The sequence below is a fragment of the Columba livia genome, chromosome 4, assembly GCF_036013475.1.
Source record: "Columba livia isolate bColLiv1 breed racing homer chromosome 4, bColLiv1.pat.W.v2, whole genome shotgun sequence".
Classification (NCBI taxonomy): domain Eukaryota; kingdom Metazoa; phylum Chordata; class Aves; order Columbiformes; family Columbidae; genus Columba; species Columba livia.
In genome coordinates this window covers 71,147,954-71,173,393 of record NC_088605.1, presented here as the reverse complement: position 1 = coordinate 71,173,393, position 25,440 = coordinate 71,147,954, and the positions used below count along the sequence as shown (strand labels likewise).

The following is a 25,440-nucleotide window of genomic DNA, read 5'->3' as shown; positions in this document are numbered from 1 at the left end:
CTTCAACTTTAACTTGTGAATTTTACGTGAATCATATGTAAAACAGCTTAGAAGCCAACAAGTTGTCACGTTCCTGGCCGCCTTTCTTCCTTACCCTGAAACAATAGCAGGACAGACAACAGGATGTCACCTCGAAGGAGAACTGTTACCCAAACAAAGAACAGTACCAGAAGCCCCTTTGCAGGAATGTGCTCTGCAGAACAGGTTAGTGGGGTATGATTTCCTGGGAAGGGAGCGGGGTTGGGAGGATGCGCACGTCCCTGAATATTTGCATAAAACAGGCTGTCACAATTTTTAGAATAAATATGGTTGTGACTCAGAGTTTGCGCTCAGCTCTGGTGTTAACGACTGCAGTGAAATGACTTAAACAGAACCTTTGGATGTAGGTGTGCGTGATTTCCTCTGGTATAATTAATGTTTGTGCTTGTTTAAGGAGGCATTTATTACAGCTTTTTGCAGTTTTTGGAGTGTTAAGTATTTATTTCGGTGTGTCTTGGTTTAACCCGAGCTGGCAATACAACCATGAAAGCCGTTCACTCCCCCAACCCACCCCCTAAATAGGGAAGAGAATCAAAAGGGAAGGGACAAACTTGGATTGAGATAAACACAGGTTAATAAAATAACAAAACACTGATATACTACTAGTAAATATATATATAAAATAGAAATAAAAGATACTCAAGGTAATTCCTCGTGAACACGCTGAGTCCCAGGAAACAGCATCTGGTCCCAAAGAGAGAAGAAAAAGGAAGAAAGGCTCGGAGGCCCCTGCAAAGCGGCAAAAAGCCGAACTAAAACTCTCGATCCAAACTCCCCTGGCTGCGCCAAGAGCAAGAAAAAGCAGAAGAGAAGCCCAGAAGGTCCTGACTCTTCTTAAATATGAAGCATAACGCTAATGGGCTGGAATACTCTTATTGACCAGTGTGGGTGTCAGTCAAGCTCTGCCCCATCCATGCTCCCCTTCCTCAGTGCTCAGAGTGTCCTTGGCTCTCAGACCAGAGCAATTAAAAACATTAACTCTGTGCTAGGGTTCTATCTTCTTGTTTTCAAACTAAGTAGCATGGTAGCTATGAAAAAGAGAGGTTTCTAACTGCATGAAGAAAATGAACCCATTTGCAGTCAAACCAGCACACAGTGCCACTCTTTCACCTTGATTCCACAGTCTCTTCAGTATTTGAGTCAAGTGTGTTGAGCTGTGCACAGATATTACTCTCAGATGCTGGCACTGAGTACTTACACAGAGGTTTCACTGAGGACCCCTGACCGCGAGAACTGCGCTGTGCTGTGTTCTGAGCTTCCTCTCCCATGCTGATGACATCGAATGGCTTAACGTGTGAGAACATGTAAATTTAGAGGTCTAGCGTAGGTCATTAAGAGTGCCTGAGTGAGGAGAAACACTTAGGCAAACACAGGTTTCTAAGCTGCTCTTAATACTGCAGGTTCCAAGCTGCAGGCTTGAGCTCTGTCTCTGTCAGAGCAGCACAAACAGCTGAGGCTCTGCCCCATGCGGGTGGTGCCTCAAGAGACAAGGGAACAGCTGAGCTTTTCCATCGTGCTGCTGCTCTCTGATGACAGATTGAGCAGGAGCCGGGCCTGGAATGGCTTCGGAATTAGGAAAGTCTGAAGGGGGGATCTCTGCCCATGTTGTTCGGGTGCGTTGCTGGGTGTCCGTCCCTGGAGCTGTGGCCCCAGCAGCAGCTTGGGTGATTTCCCATCGCAATGGCGCCCAATGGGGAATCTCTGCCCTGTCCCCACACGCTCCCAGTCCCTCCCTTGTGTCAGCTGCAGCGATCGTGCATCTACTTGTCCTGAGACACGGGTGTTCACATGGGGCAGGGCAGCCAAATAAACTCTTGGCAAAGATTCAAAGTACGCCCATGGCATTCACGTCAGCCTATATGAACCATCCCTGTTGTTTCAGCTGGTTGTTCCTTCAGGGTCCTGAGTGCCCGGCGCCTTGAAGCACGGGGAAGATAAACTTCATTTTATCCCCCAGGAAAGGTGTTGGTGATAGGGACCTAGAAACTATCAGGACCCTTTAGAACCCTCTGCTCCCCCGGGGTTGTAAAGATGCCTCACTGAAGAGCTGCGCCAGTGTTGGTACCTGCTCACAAAGGCCTGATAGGCTGCTAAAATTGTGCTGGGAATATGAAATTAAAAACCTATGTGCTGTTTCTGTAACTAGAACAAACTTAACATTGATCCTGTGAGTTCAAATATTAATTAATGCAGTCAAACAACAGCCTTTGCCATTGATGTCAAAGTGAGCTCCTAGTGAGCTGGCCTGTGTTACCACGCTGGGATCAATTTAAATGTCAAGCTGCAGCCTTTCCTTCTTGGGCCAGTTCCTTCTTCATCGGAACCTTTGTGGGAGGCAGGCTCTGAACCATACTCTGTGCACTGATTTCTTGCCCAGTGCAAGCCGTGTTTGTGTGTGCAGTCTGACCTGAATAATAGCTTACTGCTTAGCTGTGATAGTTTTTGAGACTTTTGTGCCTATCGAGTGACCCTATATGTCATTCCTGCATTAAGTTCCTAAATGTGATAATTATTTTTGTAAGAATTTATGCTTGCAATGCATCAAAGATAAATTTACAAGCAAGAGAAAGCATAGAAGAAATTCTAAGCAAACAAGGAGACAGTAAAAAGAAGAGGGAGGAAAAAATGATGACTCTGGATGATGTAGCTTCCCTATAATTGCAACTCAGCTCTCTGTTCTACTGACTTAATTCTCCAATGCAATTTAGACAGCCTGGCAACCCCGTAATAAGAATGTAATTTACGATCATCTGCCCACTTATCATTCCTTGAGTGAGAATTTATCTCTGTAATCGGATGCCAGGCCTTTTCCCATGTGGCGTCACACTTTGTGGAAGTTTATTTAGGAAAACTTACGGGCATGATCCGTCGCTCTGTAGAAAATACAGAGCTGTTGTCTATGTTCTATTTAAGCTGGTTATAGGTCTCATCTTACTATGCCTTTACTAGAGCAGGAGGATTAGTATAATATGTTAGTACTGGCAGGGCTAACATTTTGCATGAGCTCTTCTTTATTTTGAAAAGAGATTTTTGCTCTCTGTGCACTGCGAGGGAACATAGATATCCCTGGTGAAAATGTCTTTACAGTGAATGGCCACAGTGCTGCTGCCATGTCCAGCAGGAGCAAAAGAACTTTGTATGCTTCCCTCTTCATGAAAACATAGGAGTTTGGGTTTCATCCTTGTGACTTTTGGGGAAATTCAGGCTGTTTATTAATGACTTGTAATGGCCTTACCTGCACCTCTGCAAGCAAGGCTTGAGATCTTGGCTCATATTTGCTGCTGAAGAGATTTTTACAGCAGTTTCTCTTCATCCGATGTGAGATAAATCAGCGGAGACATGGTTTTGGGGAGATATTTCAGGTAATTCTATTCCATTATGTTTTCTGGCTTGAACTCTAGTATGCAATAGTTAAAAACATCTAGCTGTTGGTGTTCAAGTAAGATACATTGGAAAGGTTTGTTCCAGGGGGGTGCTGAAGTAGGAGGAGGAAATCCTGCTTATCAAGGGAGGATGGCATAGAGCTGCCATAGGGCGAGAGCTTCAAGCTGTCTGCTTTGGGTTCGATGATGTTGTTGCGCAGATGGGGACTTTGAGTTTTGTCATCGGGATTTTTCTGCCATCCCTCCCTTACCCTCCAGCTCTGGGGTCCCGATTCATTTTGTCATCAGGACAGAGACCTCTGCTCTTGCAGTTCTGTGCCTCTGACAACCCAGTTGCTGAGAAATGTCTGGAGTTAGGGTGCTCTCCTGGAGCTTGATATTTTGCCCAGGGAACATGTTTTTAATTCAGAAAATCATCTGTTTCTCTCTGTCCTACCTTGAAGTTTGTGTCTTTTTACCTCAACAAAGATTTTGAACAAAAGCCCGGAGGTTTATGAAACAGACCCTTCACCACTCAGAAACACTGTGGGCAGGGTCTCTCTTGACCCCCTTAGTCTCACGCTTCCCTAGAACTCCATCTGGTTTTACTTTAGTGAACAGTTTCCTCTTCAAAAAATGTGCCTACGATTTGAAACTAAGTCTGGAGTCTGTAAGAATCTGTTTGTTTTCCTAACCACTTTCTGACGGGAACTGAGGCCCATCGTGTGTGATACGAAGACAAGAGCCCTGATGCTGCGTGTGCATAGATCACCCTCCTCAAAGTGCCATCTCCTATTGGCAGAGCACACAGACACCAGAAGGGATTAATTTGCATCTTACAGAAGAAGAAAGCTCATTCCAAGCTAGTTTCAAGTTAACACACTCTAACTCCTTGTTCCCAACTACATCATAAGCACAGCGGGGGAAAAACAGCAAAAGTTTAGGAACTAGTGAGTCATCCTAAAAGCTGCTCCCCTTGAACAGCCTTCATGTCCAAACCTTGGTTTAGTGGTTGCACTCAAGAAACGTTGCCATTCACTGCATTTTACAGCTATTTTAATGGTATCTGTGACTGCAGGGATGTTTCACAGGATGTTTTTGTGTTTACTGTATTCATAGCTTATGACAGATAAATGCAATTAAAGTTTCATATAGACATTTCTTTATCAAATGTTAATTATGCAAGCTGTTAGTTTAGACCTGAAGTATGTTATAGACACGTTTTGATGTATGATTTGAAAACAACTAAGTTACAGTGAGCAGCGAGTATTTACAGTGGAAACTGTAAGGCACAAAATCCGTTGCTTAGCAAACAAAGCAAGAATGAAAAGTAAATGTGAGGTAGGTTTTTCAGAGTCAAATTAATAATTTAAACTTGGCAGCAACACGAGGCCCAACTAGTGAAATATTATTATTTCTCCATAGTTTTTTCATTCCCAGTACCTTGCAGAAGCTAACACCCACAAGTCACTGAGTGGTGGTGCTGCTTTGCTCCTTATTGGCCTTTTAGAACAGAGAAAGTAGGAGTAGCTCTGCACAATGACCAAAACAAAATGATCTCTTTTCTAGTCCTGATGCCGATTTTTCCTCCCCAAAAATGGCCAGCACTATGTGGTAGGAACAAAAACCAAACACACACACCCCCACCCACCCACCCACCCACCCAAAACCCCCAACCTCCCTCCACCAAACAGTCACCATGACCTCGTCACCTTTGCTTGATGAAACCTTAAATATTCCATCTTGAATTAACATACTTAACTCTTTAATCCTTTATGTGCTTTAGTTGCTTTGGTGACTTTGTGTATATTAATATAATTTACTTATTAAGGTACAAAACTCCAGAAATCAGCTCTTCCTTTGGCTAAAAGAAAATTACTTCAGTAAAATCTAGGGAATTTTTTGTTGTGATAAATATTAAGTGTATCACACATTATCACCTTTGGGAGTCACAGAATCACAGAATGTCGGGGGTTGGAAGGGACCTCGAAAGCTCATCCAGTGCAATCCCCCCATGGACCAGGAACACCCAGATGAGGTTACACAGGAAGGCGTCACTGGAACTTCTGCTGTTCCCTGGGACCATACTTGCTTTAATAGATTGCAGTGACCCTGAGACAGGCACGAGTGCCTGTGTGATCTCAGCTGCATGAGGTTTCCCTTCCAGAGCTCTGATGGACACAAGTGAGTCTTATTTAGTCCCCCAGAGCCACCAGGTTTGCAATTGATTGGGGTGTCTTTCAGATCAGCAACAGCATGGTTTCTAAGACCCTTTTGTAGAGTGGGTTTTGTTTTGTGCAGCGTTACTTTGGAGGAACATCATAAAGGGTGGAGAAAGCAGAGGAGCACACCACCTTCCTGCGTGTTCCCCTGATGAAATGCCATGGGTCTGATGTGCTTCAGCGGTTTGTCCTGAACGTGAAAACCAACATGCGTAAGAATAGAGATTCTGTAAGGTAAGGTGATATCAAAAAACAACTAGAAAAGCAGCTCTACTGCTGTCAGCAGAACTTTATTGTAAAATAACAAACCCTAAGAGTGTTTTCTTCCTGTGTTTTGCTGTTCATTTCTGTGGTACCAGAATGTGTTTATTCAACTGAAACATGGGAGGTAGCAACAGTCCTGTTCCTCAAAAGTGGGCAATTTGGAAAGTAAATCATCTAATGCTCAGCTACATGAAAGGCAGATGTTCAGGGAAGACAGGAATTTACAATCATAGAATGTGCTGAGCTGTAAAGGACCCACAGGGATCGAGTCCAACCCCTGTCCGTGAATTTGACAACCCCACGGTTCGCACCATGTATCTGAGGACGTTGTCCAGTCTCTTCTTGAACACAGTCAGGCTTGGGGCCGTGACACTTCTCCTGGGAGCCTGTTCCAGTGTCCACCACCCTCTGGGTGAAGAACCTTTTTCTAATGTCCAACTTAAACCTCCCCTGGCACATCTTCTTGCCATTCCCTCGGGTTCTGTCATTGGCCACTAAAGAGAAGAGTAATTATGATTCCTTTAACCTCATTTATAAACATGGTTACTGAAATCCGCTGTCAGTTGCGAGAAGCAGAGGACGGGGGAAAGCACCTGCATCCCGGGCTCCGCACCGAGGGGACGGGCGGCGGGACACCCACGCATCCGCCACCGCCCCCAAGCAGGCCGGCGGGAGCTGCCCAGCCCAGCCCCTTCTCTGCGTTCTGGCGGAAAGGAGAAGAGGAAAAACACCCAGAGCCACCCCGGCCGCCGGAGGAGCCGCCCTCCGCTCGGGCTCGCCCACGACCGGCGGGGAAGCCGGCGCCGCCCGCCCCGCAACGAGCGCGCCCGGAGGCGGCCCGGACCCCGCCGGAGGAGGAGCAGGAGGAGCAGGGCGATGCTGGCGGGGCTGGGGCGGGCGGTGCGGAGCGGCTGGCCGCCGGGCAAGCGGCAGCCCCCGGTGCTGCTGGGCAGGCGGGAGGGCTGCCCGCCGCCCGCACCGCCTCAGGTAAGCGGGGGAGCGGGCGAGTTTCACCGCGGGACGGCGTCGGGAAGCGGCCGAACTTCCCCCACTCGCGGCTGCTGGCGCCTCGCCTGCCCTCCCCCGGGCCGCCCTGAGCCGCGGGGGGACAAAACTCGGGGGAAGTTCAGCGCGGCGTTACCCCAGCCGGCGGACTCCAGGGGCTTCCCGGGGCGGCTGCGTGGCGAGCGGCGCGGTGACTCACTCGCCGTTGGCCGGGGCGGAGCCGCAGTAACGGCCGCGGGGACCGTGTGGCCGCCGGAACGTCCAGCGGGGCCGGGGGGGTCTCTCGCAGCTCCCGTGGGTTGTCTTGCAGGCGTTTGTGTTGCTTTTCCGCCCCCGAGCTGGTTGGAGAGTAAATAGGTGACTCACGGGCTGCGCTTGTGAAGTGCGAGAAATGAAATGGGAGCGAAAAAAACCCAGAAGTTTTCCGTGCGTGCTGTCGGGGAGCTGCCTCGTACGTATGAAAATAAAGGCCACCTGCGTCTTAGCTTCTCTTGGCTTTAAGAAGTCTCAGAGATCTCAGGTGGCCCAGAGAAGCTGTGGATGCCCCATCCCTGGAAATGTTTCAGGTCAGGATGGACGGGGCTTTGAGCAACCTGGTGTAGGCAAAGGTGTCCCTGCCCATGGCAGCGGGTTGGAACTAAATGATCTTTAAGGTCCTTTACAAGCCAAACCATTCTGTGATTCTATTCTATAAGTAGGAAGGATGAAGGAAAACAAGACAAAATTACTTTAATAATAAAGAACTGCTGAGACATAGGACAATGCAGCTGTAGAGTTCTGAGGCTGCTGGGAAAGGAGACAGTTTACTCCTGTATTATGGTATTTAGTAATAGAGATGCTATACGTGCTTTCAAACGTTGCTGAGGTAGAACACAACAAAACCTTGTCCCTGCATCCGGGGCCCGTCCATAGCAAGGAAGTCACTGGGGTGTGCGGTGACATCCACAGACAGGGGCACAGGGTGCTCCGGGGCGCCTTAGGGAGCAGCTGGGCTCTCGGAACCTGCGGTGGCAATTGGAACTGAGGAGTTGTGTAGAATGAACTCTGCGCTTTCTGCTAAGAATTTTTGCACAAACTATTCAAAAGCCCTTTTACAAGGTCCCATGGTATTAATTTGCCCCTCTCCTATTAATGCGAATGGCTCTTTGCTTTGTCGTGTGTGTATCTGAGGACATTTAAGAAAGGAATTCAACATAAATATTGTCTTACCCTCCTTAAACTTCTAATGTTCAAACCTGGTGTGCTAAAAACATCTTGTACCTCTCTGAGAGAGTTTACACTGTCATTCAGCACACACTGATTTTACATATTCAGTTTGTCACCTCAAACTTCTCCAAGGTACTGCTTTGCAGACAAGCTTCGTGCTTTTCTAAGGTTCTAAAAATGAGACTGAAAGCTGATAAAGCTTCAAGAAGAGACACCAAAAAGGAGAGGAGGAGGAAAAGCTCTTGCTTTGGCAGTGCTGCCATTAGAAGAAAAAGCAGATAAATGATCAGCCCCATTACTTGGTGGGATGAAACATGACAGTGACATGACTCAGGAATTAAATTCTTGCACCAAAGAGATTAAAGGGAGGTATGTTGTAATGTTGAGGAAAATTCTAATTGGGAAAAGTGTTTAATGCAAAATTTTATTTATTTCTTAAGTGGAACTTTTTGGAATTAGTATAAAATGTTCTTTAAATATGTGATCCGTAGTTCTAATATGACCGATAACGGAGCATGCTGACTGGTTTCCCCCTTCCTGTTTTCATCTTTGGGTACATTTCTATTTTGTCACTATGTGTCTGCGGAACAGATCAGGCAGTTGAAGTATTTGTTCTCATAAACATTAAATGAATGCCCTGGAGCTGCAATTTCACTAGTGAAAATAAAAATATGTCCCAGTTGTTATTGCAGTTGTTTAGCTCTTCATATTTTGCTGTCATGCAGAACGTTAGATGATGTACATCTTGTCCAGTGCAAACACTGTTGTGATTATTTGATTTTTATGTTTTCAGCAGTATTTTTTGTTTTAGCCTTTTGTTGATTTCATTATTGTGTGTGTTGCTATCCTTGCTACTTGCCATTTGGGTGAACAAAGACCCTGCGTGTGGCTCTGGAAGGAAAGGTTGGCGTGCTTGTGCAGGGCTGAGGACAGCAGGGCTTGGCAGCTTGTTGCCTTTGGGCTTGGTGTTGTCTGGTGCCATCGTGGGTCACGTTTTTGTGACGGATGCAGGACCATAAATCACTCATTTGTGACAGTTCTCCAGCTTGTTTTGTGCGGTGCTTGGTGTGGGGAATCCTTTTGCCCAAATACCTTTTGGGGCACTGACTGTAGGTTCCATGTGGAACGCTGGAGGTGATACTTGGTGGCCACACAGCATTGTAGAACATGTCCTTAGTCATGATATACTGCGAGATATGCAGGTATTGAGCAGATGTGTAAGTATGTGGTGCATTTGTGTGCTGTGGTTTGGACTAATAAATAGACTACAATGGCTAATTAGCTGTAGTTTCTCTGTAAAAGCAGGGATTGCTGTCCTAAATAGCTCTATCCTTATTTGTTAGCTTCTCAGCTCCGCATTTAGAGAAGATGCACAACTCTTCTGACTGCTGTGATTAGCTGCTTATACAAATGCTTATACAAATTCCTCTTAAGTGTGTAAAGTTGAGGTTTCTGTTATGTGAGGTTCTTGGTTTTTTGTTTTTTTTTTTAAGACGTGGCTGGTACTTACGCAGACGCCTAGTTATTCAAACCAAGCGAAGCATGTTATATTGTGTTCTTTGGACAGGCTTCCTTACTACACATAATTTTGTTCATGAAAGGGTGCAGTTCATTTTGTTGGAGTCTGGATTTGTAATGCTGCAGTTATTTCGCATGTGGTGAAACATAAAGGGCTGGCAGCTCTTTCGCTTCCTCTTCACATTTTAACTCCTGCAGCTCTTACTGAGAGAAATACCCTGATTGTCCTTTTCTTTGGGAGAAGCTCCCCTCATTGTATCACAATGGAGAACAGATGTGTTAACACAGAGCATAAAGTTGCCTCTTCTTTTGGTATATTCATAAACCTTCTTTTTACATGATCCTAGTTAGTTTCTCTGTAGTGCTGACACTGATCTGAAATTACATTGCTTTTCATGGCCATTCATATATGTGAGATTCCCAGTTTAGTCCCTATTATGGAGACCTGTACCAGCATGCCTACATGGCTGGGGATGGGCAGCAACCATGGAAAATGAAGCCTGGGTTACGCAGTTTCTCTTAGCTTAAAACCAGGTTTCTTTACAGTTGCATAGCCGTGTTTGAGCTAAAACTGCTTCTATCCTGTATGAAGATGCTGGAGTGGTGACATTGTCTCCTGCAAAAGTCAAGACTTGCTTTGAAAAAGTCTGAATGAGGGAACTAAAATGGGAAAACTTTAATTTTTTTTCAAAAATGTGAGTTTATTTAACATTGGTAATTTGGAATGTGTCCCATTTTTGTGTGAAGTTCTCTCAGCCTTGTGCCTCTGGAATGTATTGTTGAGGGGAAAGATGCCAAGATCAAATTGCAATTTGATCTCCAAAGCAAAGGCTTCTGTGAAAAACATTACAGATTTGTTTTCTTCCGTGATTAGGATTTCACGTATACTTGTTGTTGAGGGGAATTTTCTTCATAGTTGCAAACTGCAGCCAGTAGGAGAGCCATAGCTTTTGTTTATCTGCAGAAAGCAGAGAGGTGTGTTATGTGGTGTTTTGTTTTGGTTTCGTTCATTTATTTGGTCGGTTCCCGGTGTAATCCATATCTGTAAAAAATGTTTCTTTTAATGTTTTCAGCTGATAAATTGTTGACTCCCCAGTTCTTCAGACTGGCTTGAACTTTCTTCCTGTCCTTCCTGTTAGTTTTTATAGTTATTCTTCTTACTCTCAAATTACCGTAATGCTGGGGCGTTACACTTATCCAATTTGTCCTGCACTTTTATACAGTCTTAAAAGCGAGGATTTAAATGTGCCCAAATAGCTACAGGGTAGTTTGAAATGTGGGTATTTTTTCATTTATGTTTTGAATTTGCACCTTTTTCTTTCGCCCATACTTGGCTGTTGGGATTTCTCAGACACTCTGTCAAAGCACCAACCCCATGACACCCCAGGCAGCTACAGAAAAGTGAATTATCACTGGCTGTCTTGTGCGGCTGAATATTTCACATGAATGTGGTTTAAGTCCCTGCTTTGTATCTTCAACCTACTTGGATCCTTTGGAAATCAAGATCTAATTAGAGCCAAAAACTGGGAGTAATTTGTGGCCACTGGGCCTGTTTTTTTCCCCGTCTTTGCTTCCCTTTGAAGGCCTTGCACAACAAAAGTTAGCTTGTTGATCCAAGTTTTGTTTTATAAATGGAAACCTTGTGTTTATACTGGCGTATGTCAACAAAAACATACGACCTGTTTGTTTATGCAAGGACTGATCACTTTTACAAATACTAATTTATAAATGGCTTAAAAGCCCATTTAGAAGTTCTCCAGCACGGGTTGTAGGAAATGTGCCCGTCTCAGCAAGTTCGTTTATTTAATTTTGATACTGTGCCTATGCCGAAATAACAGGACGGCATTGGGAATGGCTGCTGGCCCTATGCTGTTGCCTCTTCTCATCTGGCAGCTGGGACATGGCTATGTTTTCTCTGAGAAACACACTTTTGGGGAGAGATATGATATATAGCACAGAAATTCACCATACTTTGTGCTTCTACGCATGTTCTGCTCTTCTGCATCTTCTCTCTCCGGTGCCGATTCTATAGTATCTCAGCGGGTTGTGAGATACTCTTATATGTTGATGTATAATCGTGTAAAACACTCATTTCCTTAGAGGTTTGGGACATCTGTAACAACCAGCTTCACTCAATGTTTGAAAATGTGATCAATAGTGTGACTTGCCAAAATTGTTCGTGTTTTTTCCAACGGGACAGATGACAGAAACGTGACAAATTGGGATGTTTAGATCAAACTGGTTCTCTTTGCATAGAATATTAGGGTGCTTTTTTGCCTGCTCTGAATAAATGTCAGTAGATGCGTGTCTCTGGTGTTCATGTGAATACAAGGATTCCTAAGAAAGAAAGAAAAATAAATAAAAATAAGGAAAAGAAAGGAAATGCAAGATTGGAAAGAGCACAGTCTTGCTCTTCAAGATCACAGGCTTAAAGCTGGAGCTTTTGTGTGCTCAGTAGAAGCTGTGTTGTACTGCAGAAAATGTAAAGAAACCCTAAAACTGAAATCCTGTCTAAAATTGCTATCTATGTACTGTTATACTACATATAACACTTCAGCAAACTTCCCGCATAGCTTTCTCATGTGATACGGTAGTAATAGGCTGTGCTTCCCAGCGGTTGCAAGTTACTCCAAATATATTTAACAGGCTTATCACAGAGGAAAATAAAAATATATGTAACTGCCTGTCACTAACTGTAGCGACATTATTTATATATTTTTAAAATTTGGAATGAGGATAGGAATACTGATACCATGAAGTGATAACTGTATGGCAGGGGTGTCAAACTAATTTTCACCGGGGGACACATGTAACTACTCCTACATTTATACAGTCCTAAAATGACATTCAGCCCTTTGAAGGCAATCACAAGGCTGATGTGGCCCCCAGTGAAAATGAGTTGGACACCCCTTTTGTGTGGGCTGCTCTGTAGTTAGTAGCGTAGATGACAGAAAATGATGTTGTGAATTCATCTGTAGTGGATGCTGTGGTCACACCAACAGTGCTCTAAGCGTGAGCAATTTTTTTGTTGCTCATGGGATGAGGAACATCTCAGCCTGGCACTGTTCCTTCTAGCACTCTGGGCACCCTTACTTTCAGTTTTTGGGTGCCTGTGAAGAGACTAATTCTAAACCTCTAGAGGATGTTTGAGAAAATGGCTTTGCAAATGTCTTGGGTGCTCTGAAGATTTGCCACAAATCACTGAAGTGCTGAGCACTTAATGTTGTCTAGTCAGATTGCTAGTCAGCAGCAAAGCTGAATTTCTCATTGGCAAGGAAGAGAGGTCCCTACAGCCAAGTGAGAGGGCAGTAAGCTCTTCTGAGCCTGGAGGTGTTTCACAATCTCTTCTGGGCCTCATTATAATATGGTATTAATTAAGTGCCTGTTAAGGGCATGTAACAGCAGTTCTTGCTCATTTTCTGTTCTCCTTCCCTTTTCCAGAAAGGTGAAAGGGAGAGACAGGTTCTCTGTGTTGTTACCTTGTGCTCCGTCTTGCTGTCAAGACATTGAGTAATAATAACTTGGTAATTAGGTTTGCATGGGGAAGAGGCGGCTTTTTATAAGGTCAGCGCTGCCACTCTTACAACTCACCGTGTCGTTTCTGGTATCCCAAGCTAATCTGAGGAGTCCAACGAACAATTAAATTAAGCTATTTTTTCTGTGAACTTGCATAGGGAGGACAGTTTTCAGGCATGCAAATTATTTGCTGTGCTTTTTCCATCCTCAGCTGACCTATGAGTCCTGGCTCATCTTGAAATTGCATCCAGTGTGGGTATCTTACATGCTGTCCCCAATATACTTTGTGTTTGCCAGGGGGGCTGCTCTTTAGTTGGCTGTGATATGTGGATAATGGCTCAGTCTGTAACAATACTGCTGTACACCCATTTGTAACTGATACAGCATGTGAGGAACCTGTGATAAGATCCTGGTGAGGATCGATGGCTTTTGGGGAATGCTTGACCCAAAGTTGTGATTCTCAAGTGCTGGTAAAGTGCAGATCTAGATTCTGAAGGTCACGTCCATTGGTAGTAAATTGAATCCCCGGTGTGAGAATGACTCTTCTTGCTGTAACACAAAAGCTGAAAAGGGAAGAGAAATTCACAAGGAGCATTGGTCGGATGCCTGCCTGCTAAAGTTGTAACTTCTGTAGCCCCTAAACCAGTTCTTCTTCATGCAAGAGGGGCTGGCAGGGCTAAGTGGCCTAACACTATGTACCAAAGTGTCAGCAGTCAGTGCGTGGATCAACAAATAGCTTTGTGCTTGTGTGATGGTGATGGGTGAGCACAACCTCCCCTTCCTGGTGAGGAAACAGTCAGTGTTCCTTCAAACTGAAATGCAAGGAAGGTGTTTACTGTAAAAGTGGGAAATATATACCTTTTAAAAGCTGCATTTATCATGATGAGCACAGGCAGCGCATCTTCAAAAGGACAGAAAAATTGTGTACATTATACGCAGGCAAGATATCATTTACTTTTTTTTAAATTTCAGATAAACAATTTTGAAGCAGTTATCTTCACATTTACCAGCTGGTCATTTTAGATCAACAGTACTTCAGTCTTCACATTCTAGCCTAGATGGAGAGAAATAAATTGTCTTCTTTTAAGAAACATTTTATCTGCAAAGTAGGCAGCAATTTCATCTTTCTGGTATCTCCCCATTGGTACTAGACAGTATAGTGAGAGACTCCAAAGTTGATTTAGACATCACAAAAGCATCTTTAAATGTCTTGTATGTTTGACAGAGTGGAGGAGAAATTACATTGCTCTTCTTTCTGGCAAATCAAACTTAATACATCACGAAGAGATTGCTTTGGTCAGAGTGCCACGGTAGGGAAGAGATGAGTGCTCTCCAAGTACAGTGCTGTCGTCTCTTTTACCTGAAGCGCTTATGCCGTACTGTTCACAGAACAATGTTCCTATGGTTTTGTTTGAGCTTTCTTTTTTCTAGGGCCTGACCTGACCTCTGTACCTTCTTATGCAAACTATTAATCTTTTGATATTCTGTACTTGCTTTTTGAACCAACCCCTGCCTGTGACAGCACTGCTGTGAACATATTCATGGTGCTGTCTGTGGAAGACTGACTTTTAAAATAAAACATATCCCTCACCTTTAGTTTTAAATAGAAATATAAAGGTACCAGGCCCCTGAGATGTAGCAGCATCTTTGCTCCCAGGGACCTCTGTGTCCCTGGCTGCTTCTTGTTTGGCCCCTCTAGGCTGGAGTCTCTTGTGATACGTGGTCACAACAGGGTTTCTGACCCAAGGAGCCAACTTAACGCAAGTGTGGGGCTGCGGTTGGGGCACCTCTGAGAGCTGCAGTGATGGGGACAGAGGGAGGGCTGGTGCAGTGATGGGCCCATGGCCAGGCTGAGAGAAGCAGGCTGGGTGCTCAAGTGATGGTTCAGCTGGGAGCGGGACAGATTCTGGCTAGCCTGAGGTGTGTGGTTGAATGCCTTAGCAAATAATCAAGTTTTAAGTTAATTGCAATGAATTAAGATGGATTAAAGTATCTAAAAGCGTTTGAGAAGATGGCAAACCCACCGCATAACCGTAAAGTAGTTCACCTTCCTTTTCTGCAGATACTGTATGTCTGCCATACCCTAAACAAAGGAAAAAGCTGAAAGAAGTGTTTGCAAACAGCAAAATGAAAACAATGACAAAAATATAAGCCCAGTGGAAGAAACACATCTGTAATAAAATAAATACTGTGTGAGAAGTTGAAGTTAATGGTCTTGCTGTCCTGAATGCTGTATCCTAAGCTAGCAATTCTGAATCAACTGAGTGTTGGAACTCAAGGATCTTGATCAATGGCTCAGTTAAATACGTGATGCTGTTAACATAAATATAGTTGTGAAAGATGACTGCCGTTAAGTTTCAGCTATTTAATCATAAAAGCTGTGTATCTGATTTGTGTATCTTACATGTTTTAAGTAAATGACAAGGCTGAAAGTTTATCTTAGCTTCTCAGTGGACCAGCTTCAATTTACCCTCCCTTCCCCACCCCTGCCCCAAGCTTTTAAGAATTTTAAAATTCTAGCTAAAACTACCAAGAAGTTGTTGACAACTCACGAGCTTCTTAAAAGACAACAACAGGTTTTTAAAGTTTACACTGAGCTTGTGAATTGACACAAGTAAGGGAGATGAATTCCCGGCTCTATAAATAATACTGTTTTTTCAGAGCACTGCTCATGTTAATATTTTTAACTAAAGGCAGGAAGTCTCTTAAATTTGGGGAAGGAGTGAGTGGAGACACAGCAATTAGTGATCTTGAGCAGTCTGTTTTCTACTGCTGCTGCCAGAGGCAAGAGGGTGAGTGTCTCCTCTGCCTTCCTCTGCTTTAATTTGACTACTGGATGGCCCTGAATTATGTCTGAACAGCAAAACTTAATCAAGTCCTTGGAGCTCTTTTGAGAGGAACTTTTGCGCTTGGTAACCAGCTGGCATGATTCAACCCTATGCTGTGCGTGTGTTAGATGGGACTTTGCTTGTAGCGTAGACGGTCTGTTTTAATCTTACTGGTGATATCCTGGATTCCTAGAGGCGCCTTCCCAAAGGCTGCTTTTAAATGAATCCTGAACTATTCAGGCATCATGTTACTTGTGTTTCTGGCACGTTTTGGCAGTTTGCTTGTGGCTTTGGAAAAATTTACGAAGCCATAATTTGTTTCCTGTAATATCCCCAAGCATAAGCCTTGCTAATGGTGCAACACGAAGAGACCATCAAGGTTCAGAACGGGGAATATCCTGGGGGTTTTGCCCTCGGTTGACTTGGGAGATGACTTGCTGCAGAATGAGCTTCAACTCATTTAAACCATGAAAAATCTAATAATCTCGAGACACGATTCCTCCCAGAATTTATTCCCAAGCATTGGCACCACAGCAGCATCTTTTATGTTGCAGTCGGTTCTGACTGGTACAGTTTCTCAGCAAGCTGCAATGGCTTTCAGTCAAAAGCAGTTTCTTGCAAGTCAGGTAACACTTATTTTTTGCAGAGCTGGAGCTCATCCCATTTTAATGTGCAGGCAGTTAAATTTCTGCACTGAGTTTTCTACAGCTTTTTTCTCATTTTAATCTGTTGGTTGTGAAAGCATTCTCAAGTATTTATTGTAGTAATTTTGAATAACATTATTGATCTGAAGTCATGAAGTTTGACATGCTGTAGAGTATGAAACAATAGTTCATGTTTAGGTCTGTGTATTTGTGGGGAGCTCAGCTCAAATCCCACTGTATTTCTTCCTCATAACGAAGCAACAGACAGTCTGAGCGCATGGCTGATCCCGTTTTCTCCATTTCGGTAAGGAGGGTGGTGAGTTGCTAGTCCTGGGTATCTGCATTGCATATTGCAGATGGTCTTGGATGCAGATTGGGCTCTGTGGGCATCATTATGCTTTTCACTGTGGCTCGTTCTGAGTGGGCTGCTACATCCAGAAAACACTGTCCATATGGAGAGAGTCGCTGGGAGCCTGGAAGCAGCGTGTAGCTGCTCAGTGTGTTGGTGCACCTGAACCAGAAAGCCCTTCGCTATTGTGTGGTGTGTATCTGGCGTGCACCTTGGCACCGGCTCGGGCAGAGAGCAGTGATGCTTGTTTTGGGTTCTTGCTTCAGGATGCAGCTTTGTGTCCGAGCATCAAAACCAAAAAAAATCCTTAACCAAAGTAGGTTATAGGGTACAGAAGACTTTTTCCCTCTATATTTCTATAAATGAATGTCCTTGGTGTCCACTTCAGTCATTTGACAGCTTGCAGTCCTTGAATATTTTGTGTGTGCATTGTTTTTAATGTCTAACTTATTGCAAACATTAGGCACTTGTTTTCTAAACAAAATATTGTGGTTCCATGTTCTTGCCTTCCACTGAGATTTGAGCCTGTATTTGAATAGTGTTTTTTTTTCAAGCTCTCTCTTAGTCAAGGGATAATGCATTATATTTAAAAAACCTGAGATTCTTATCCTATAGACAATCAATTATCTGAAAAAGAATAGCACAAGGATTGGGAGCGTGTGCATGGATGTGAGTAGCTGATGGATATGTTTTGCGGTCTGGGATTGGACTTTTTTTTAAACTTGGTCAGCAGTATTGACCTAAGTTAAAGATTGACTCAACTGAATGTGAAGGGTGTTGTTTCAGAAGGGAAGGGGTTTCAGCATCAAATTGATTTCCCAAACAAAGGAAGTCTGATCACTTCCTTGGTAATGTTTCAAGTATTTTCTGGCAAAGTAGTTTTCGGTCTCATTCAAAAACTAAAAATACTTTCAACTTCAGTGTTCAGCCTTTCCTGTATAATGTCAGTTAATCTGTACTAGCGTGATTTAACACAAAGTAGCTTGAGCAGACATTGTTTTGTTAGTAGAATTTACAAACTCAGATTGAATTAAAGATGTACTGGTCAGGACACTACTTGTGCTGGTAAATCTCCATCTGCAGTAGGAATTCTGCCTTTGGAAACATGTAACGTACGGTGATGTTTCCAAAGTCCTAGAGTTGGTGAAAGCCAAGGAACTGGTGTTAATCCTAGTTTAAGATCTTTGAAGGAAAAAGAATGAGTGCACTTATTTGCCTGTTTTGCATATATGAGATGTTTCTATACTGGGAGGCTTTGTTAGTATAACTATACTACAAATATTTTTTTTTGTGGACACTTCGGTAAACAGGAGACATAGTCTTTATAACCACAGTTTTTGCATTTAATTTACAGCACTTACTAGTCATCTGTTTTCTGTTTAGTTTGAAAGTTCCAAGCTTAGAATACTTAGAATAACATGCTATCATAATATTCATATGCTTTTGCATATAGTTTAGGGTAGGGTATTTAAAAGAATAGTAAATGATATGAGGAGTGTTGCTCTGATAAACATACAGAGAAGTCTCAATATCTAGCTGTGTCATTGCCACTAGATTTTGCTGTTGCTTGATCATTTTCTGTATTGCGGCTCATAGCTTTGGTAATTAATGGGGAAGAAATGTTGAATGGATTTTTTTTTATTGATGTTTCCTGGGGATAGCTAAATCAATAAGCTGTTTTTAATGTTGACAGTGCCTTAGCAGAGATAATGTGAAAACATTTAAAAAATATATAACTTAATCTTCGAGATCTTAATTATAGTGAGGCAAGAGCTAAATCCAGTGTTGAGCCAGCCGGACACTAATCACATCTATCTGGTGATGCTGTGAGTTGAGGTGAGCAGCTTGTCAAGAAAAACATGTCAAACTGTCTTTTTCTTTGCTAAAGCAGAGATTAAGCAAGCTGATGGGTACTCAGTGGAAGCCAGAGGTGCTGTCTCTCAAGGAAGCGAGATGCTGCCAGCCAGTTAATTGGTGATATCTTGCCTCCAAGTGAGGCAGTGACCCTGTTTCTGTTCAGCGTAGAGCTCTGTGGGAGTCAGGAGCTGCGAGCTGATGGCTCAACACATGGGGACACTGGTGCTGTGCCAGCGTCGGCCGCAGCATTAGCCACAGCGCGTCATTTCACACCAGCACCGTGGGATGCTGAGCTCTCCTTTGCAGCAAGGACAGAGGCCAACCTGGAAGCTGCTTTTTCTCGGCCACTGCCAAACGCAACATAATAGTCTGGGGTTTTGCTACCGATGTTGAAGTAAATTTAATTCATGCTAATAAAATGCCTGCAGAGTAAGTCCTGCATTCTTAGTGGAACACAGAAGTGAAATAGCTGGTGTAATATTGAGATCAGCTGCTTGCTTTGGATCCAGAGGTATATTTGGGAGTGCAGTCCTGGCATTACTCTTCTAATGGTGCCGGTGACAGCTGAGACTGAGTTACAGAAATAAATGATGTTCTAAATTCTCATTAAAAAAAAAATTCTGCTGGAAACAGTCTAACTGGGGGGTTTTGCTGCAAGTCAGAGAAATGAATGGAAGCTGTTTTGTCCTACCTTTGCAGTGGCACCTAAAAGACATAAAAATAAATTGCAGTGTTGGTTGGACCCACAGATGTGTCCAGAACTGCACTTCAGATTGGCCCTTTGGGTTTGATGTCTTTGTAGCATTTTAATCAATATGAACATACTTGATTTTCTTAGCAAATAGGTGTACAGGTTGGGACCCTGTAACCGCAGGTCTTGGGATTTTTAGGTAGTGCCTGTTCTTTACTGTGAGCTGCTCTGGTGATCCCTTTTCAGTTTTGAATGCTGACAGGAGGAGCAGAGCTTTAGAGGATTCAGTTAACTCTTCTTCCTAGGGAGATCTGAATGTGCGAGGTACCATAAGTATAATTTCAACAGGCTCAAGATACAAGGAAAGAGGAAAAGAAGAGGGAGAAGTGGTGGTTGTGTAACTCCAGCCACTCCCTCCCTCAAACTGCTCAGGGCAGGAGGTGCTGAGGTGCTCTACTCCTTGCCATGTGGGGCTGTGGACACTCACTGTGTATCTGCAACAGACCAGGACTCATCCTGCATCCTCAGAAAGGTGCAATGATTGGAGCTGCCCTGTGCTTGCTGCTGACCTTTCCCTGTAGGCGCTGGGGCCTGGAATTGGCCGAGGACTTTTTTCATCCTGTCCCTTCCCTGGCTAGGTCTGTACCCATCTGGAGAACAGTTGGTCCGTAGCTGTGAAATGCCACCCCCATGTCTCCTCCGAAGAATTTTAGAGACTAAGAATTGTTCTCTCCCCCTGCTGATAGTTGAGAAAAGAGCAAGTTTTTCTAATTTGTGAAGCTGAAGCTCATAAAGCAACAAGTGTAGAGCAAACATTCAGGTGTTTCCTTGTCTGAACAGATGAGAGGAGTGACTGAAGTTAATCTCAGATTAAATGCTGTCGTAATTTATTAGTAGGATCCATTCACATCCTGGAGGAGGAGTATGCTCATATTGCTAAATATGATACGCTATCAGCTTCAGGCCCTGGGGGAAGATGAAAGCATGGTGCTGAAGTAGGGTTAAGGAGAATCAAGCTGAGGAGTATGTTGTCATGATTCTAGCAGACTGCTCATAGAGTCTTGTTTTTCTTTAACTATCGGTATTATAAGGTAATAAACCATGCAGAGGTCATAGTGCTCTGGGGAAACAGCTGTAAAGGGTCCTGGTTATTGAGCAAGGACATGTCTGGTTCCTTAAAAAAAAATAAGCTAGAATATATTGAGTATTTGTTGAGAGTGACTGGAAAACAAAGTTTCTGCTTGAGCTGTAGAGTTGGTGTAGCAGTGTCAGGGGATATTCTGCCTCTCAGTTCACTTCTGCGAGTATCAGGACGGGGGTGGCTGTTAAAGTGAACAGGAATTTAGTGGTTTGGTGGGGTCAGATTTTGCTATTTATCAACTGCAAGTTCAGAAGCCAATCTTATCTCTCTTTAACCTTCTGTTTGTAAAGGAAGGAGGCTTCAAGCCGGCGGTCCCAGTCGCAATGTATGTTAGCATTCTGTCAATCGGTGCAGCAATTATGCAAGGTCTCTCTCCTTTCCTTATAACAAATCACTTTTGCAGGCATGGTCATGAGTTTGCTGGCTTGGTTTGGTGTTGTCCTTCTTCACAGTCCCCTTCATGCTCACCCTGGTTTCTCCTTCTGGACTGAAGTCCTTAATGCTCCTGCAAAGGTCCAGAATCCATGTTACATGGAAGGGGAAGAGCAGCAGGAGTATGGCAAGGCCTGCAGTGTCCTAACACAGCTGGTAACATCACCCTGCAGCTGCTGATTATTATTATTATTATTATTATTATTATTATTACCATTATAATAATGTAAATTTGCAGTCACTTGATATTGGGTTTTACTAGGCACCATCTCAGTGCTAGACAAACGAAAATAAGCAAACGTGTAATACCTTTTTTGTGCTCCTTCCCATCTCCCTGGGAGGAAAATTTTGGCACTCCTGAAAAAAGGTTTTAATGATGAGGAGACCATGTGAATATGCTAGGGTAGTAGGAAAGACCAGTGTAATTTTGTGGTGGATGTGTGGAAGGAATCATTTGAGGGGACAAGAGAAATGAGAGCACTGGTATGACAGTACCTGAAATATTATATTAGGCTTCAATGTCCCTATTACCATAAAGATATTGATTGCTGAAGGGGACTCAAAAGTAGTGTAAATGGGTAGAAGCTGTAGAGATTCATTTATGAGGAAAAAAATTAAAAATTAAATATGTATAACTTGCTGAAGCAGTGACTAAAAGGATTCATAAATCTGACATGCATGAGAGGTGCAAGCACAGAGAAAATAACTATGTGTGTAGTTGGGGATAAGGCTGAACTGGAAGCTTTGAGTATCCTACCTGTGACTTCCTGAGAGTGAAATGATCTGAGCTATTAAATGCTCTGCTTTGGGAGGGGACAGGAGTTCATTACTTGGTGTTCACAGAGCTACGCTAGACAGAAATATAATAAATACGTAGTAAGGAAAGTCCTGCTATGCTGTCTTGGGTCCTACAGACAAATGTGGCTTTAGAAACCTGACAAACTCCTCACTATCTTCTTATCCTTGAAAACCAGGTTGAGGGGAGGAGAGTGATACAGTCCTTTTGGATCTTAAATTTACAGGACAAAGTACCCTGCAAGTTGAACTTTATTTAATGAGCTAATTAGGAGAGAAAACAAATGAACATGACAAGAGCTCAGTCCCGTTTGTACAGACTAGTCTAACATGTGAATTCACTAATTCATCACTTAATTCAAGAGGGTTCTGACTCCCAAGTTTTCTGATTCGTAACTTGTGCTCCCATGAGCAAAGCAGTGGTAACAACCTCTCCTGCTTTGCCTGGGACTTGTTCTTAGATCTTTGCTGCTTTTACTTGGGATTTCCCTCTGAGAATGTTCCAGTCACATTTTCTGCTACTTAGGTCCCTGAAGCATCACACAAGTCTGCCTGAAACAGGGCAGAGTCTGAAGTAGGGCTGGCTGTTGTTCATCTGCTGTGTGCCGCACTGTTGCTCTGCCTTGTTGCAGCTATTTTCTATGTTTAGCAAAATAACTGAAGGCTATGAAATAGGATCTTCTAAAACCAAGTTGCTGAGTGTACATGTGATCTTTACAGTGGTAGTTGTGAGACAAAGACGCATCATGGTGTGACAAGGACATCAAGCTGGTGTACTTTGTGAAACCCACATTAAATGCAGTTGTATTTTGCTCTTTCAAAGAGAAGACATGTTCTGTGGAAGGGAATGAAAGCATTCTTGTTCTCATTCCCCCAGGGGCACCCCTAAGGGATGTGCCCACCCACAGTTGCAGGGGGATATTGAGCTAGCTGGACTCTTGTCTGGACTGCAATAAACACCTGTAGGGTCTGAGATCAGGTCTTGGTTTCAGTCTGGTTCTTCATTCTGACACCCGATCTGCTATGCCCCCAAAATACATGTAGCAGATGGGGCGGCACCCTCAAAAAAACAAGGCCCTTTGTTCAAAAATTAATTAGATCAACTAAAAACATGCAGTTATGAAAAAAGTAAGATTTGGACATTACAGATTTAAAATTAAAAAGTTGTAGGTGGATAGTTTACTGTTTATCTTAGTAAGGTTTTTTTTTCTGCTGAGTCCTAGAACAGGAAAGCTCATGGTGCTCTTTCATACGTGATGCAGAGATGGTACTTTGATACACAGGTTTTGTTCTTTGCTCCACCATATGCTTTGTGTATTAGCTTCAGCAGATCACTTAAACTGTGTTCTTTTTTCAGTCTGGATAAAGAAGTAATTGTACTTCCATGCCTGCAGCAGTTGTCTCAGGATCAGAGACAGAGATGCTCAATTATAGGGTGAAGAAGAGAATTATAATCAAATTAGCTGTAAGTGCTCTGAAATATAAGAACCTGTTTCCTGCCTCCAACCTTTTCCGCTTTTCCAAAGCAATTAAAAAATAAAATCTTTGGGCAGGCTCCCTGATTTGTTGTTGAGCAGTGAATACTGACAGCTGTTATGTTCTGGGATGAGGTGCTCTTTGCTGTCTGTGCCTGAACACCCAGCAGTTGAAAATAAAACACTGGGAATGATTAAGATGCAGAGTGTCCATTCTATTTTGTATTTAGGAAGCCGCTGTGATTAGGATGCCAAGTGCGTAGGGCCAGGTTGTTGAAGTGGAGGCATCCTTCAGGGGATGTGAGGTGAGGAGCTGCAAAGGGCTGTCTTGGGGCACCCCCTTCTCCTTGATTGGCAGGTGTCAGTCATCTCCTGACTCTCATAGCCTAAAAGTGCAGGATGTATTGGAGCAGCTGTTTCTTGGACATTGGCTGTAGTGAGAAAGAAGCATGACATTCTTTCCATGATAGGGACTAAATGGTAATGTGAACTAAAGCTAACGATGTGGTGTAAAGAGGCAGCACCTCACAGAGACCGAGGAATTCTGCAGCCCTGTAAGACTTCTTGTTGTTGTTTCCAGTTTAATTTTCAGAAAGCTCTTGTTCTGTCCTAAATTGGAGCTGGTTTGTTATTATTTAAATGCAGCTGGCCCTTGAAGGGTTGAATTCATGAAGCACGTTGTTAATTTAATCAGATAGTTAACAATTACTTTATAAAATCCCAATGAATTAACGTAGCACAAAGTAAATACAGGTTTTCAGCACTTTGACTCATATGTTATTGGCTACTGGGGCCTGGATAAATCTTCACGCCGCGAGCTGATGGATGTTGTTGGTAGTTGTTCCAGTTCAGTCATCAGTGAAATGTTCACAGATTTACAGTCAGCTTAGAAATGAAGCTGTCAAAACAACCCACCTGATAATGATAAAGAAATAGCTATCAGAGAAGTGGCAGGTGCTTCCAGGATGAAGTGTTTCGCTTCAGAAATTTCAGCACCATTTGCTTTTGATATAATTTTCAAGAAATGCATAAATAGAAATTCTTATTTGTGGTATTTTTAAGGTTGTTGAAATGTCCAAAGTTGTCATCTGGCTATTGTTTGGAGTGGGTTTTGACTATTTCTCCTTGCAAAGGAAGAAAGAAAGAGGAAATTGATGAATGACTTCCTATGTGGGATGTAAAAAAAAATACACAGTGGTGGATTAATTTATACAGCTTAACTGCCTGGCCGCATTGTGTGCAGGCAAGTCCTTGAAGCTTATTGTTTTAAAGTTTCCAAATGAGACTTTCTTATTAGTAGTAGTGTTGGTTAAGTACCATGGCGCTGGTGCAGGATGCAAGATTAAGGTGTGTAAAGAGTTGTGGATAGAAAAGCAGCGAGTCTTGGGTGCCATAGCTTGGTGTTAGGATGATCACGTCTGCTCTGCTGAGCTCCGCTCTGGTAGAATTAAACAGTACAGAAAATGCAAACATTATTGATGAAAACAGCTCTACAGCTAATGTGCTTCAACTTCGTACCTGCAACATACCGTGAGAGTTTGAGCCATTTTATAGCTACAGCAATCCCTTTCCCTCCTCTGTGTACTTGGTTTTTGCTGAACGTTTTGTTAAACCTACAGGTGGTTTGGTTTCACTCTTTGGAATAGGACCAAGTGGGATTTCCCTTACTGAAATTAACATGGGAGAGGTAGTTGGTTATCACACTTTCTCTGAAATATCTGCTTTGTGTTGTGCTGAGCCATGGCCTGTTCCTCCCTGGGGGTGTTACTTTGCATCTCTCTTCCATTCACCCTCCAATTTTTCCATGCACCATGCAAAAACATAATAACCATGAGACCTCAACCATCTCTCAAGGTCTGAGTTGAAATTTGTTGGCAGGTTCAGAAGCTCTTAGGATAAGGAGAACAGGCAACTCTCTGACAGGAGCATTGCTTCCTTACGACCTCTTTACATGGAGGTAAAATTGTGCTGATTTTAGAAGACAACTTCCTTAGCCAGAGGTGGTTTTGTTTGTTTTAAGTCTCATAGGCAGTGAGGACAGTCTATTTTGCTCAGAGTGGCAGCATGTTGGTGAAACAGAACAGATGGTGAATGGC

The 25,440-nt window shown here is 43.3% G+C and overlaps 1 protein-coding gene across 3 annotated transcripts in view; it reads left to right on the top strand.

Annotated features, from left to right (window-relative positions):
* Positions 1-6,387: 6,387 nt before the first annotated feature.
* MCUB (mitochondrial calcium uniporter dominant negative subunit beta) overlaps positions 6,388-25,440 on the top strand; it is a 42,208-nt gene continuing 23,155 nt past the window's right edge. Inside the window, exon 1 of one of the 3 annotated variants that reach the window (XM_065062328.1) lies at positions 6,388-6,874. In XM_065062328.1, coding sequence (XP_064918400.1) covers positions 6,400-6,874 — 475 coding nt within the window. In that variant the 5' untranslated portion in view covers positions 6,388-6,399. Of the gene's footprint in view, positions 6,875-7,268; positions 7,344-25,440 lie in introns of those variants that run through there. The other 2 variants (XM_065062329.1, XM_021283086.2) reach the window with 2 other exon arrangements.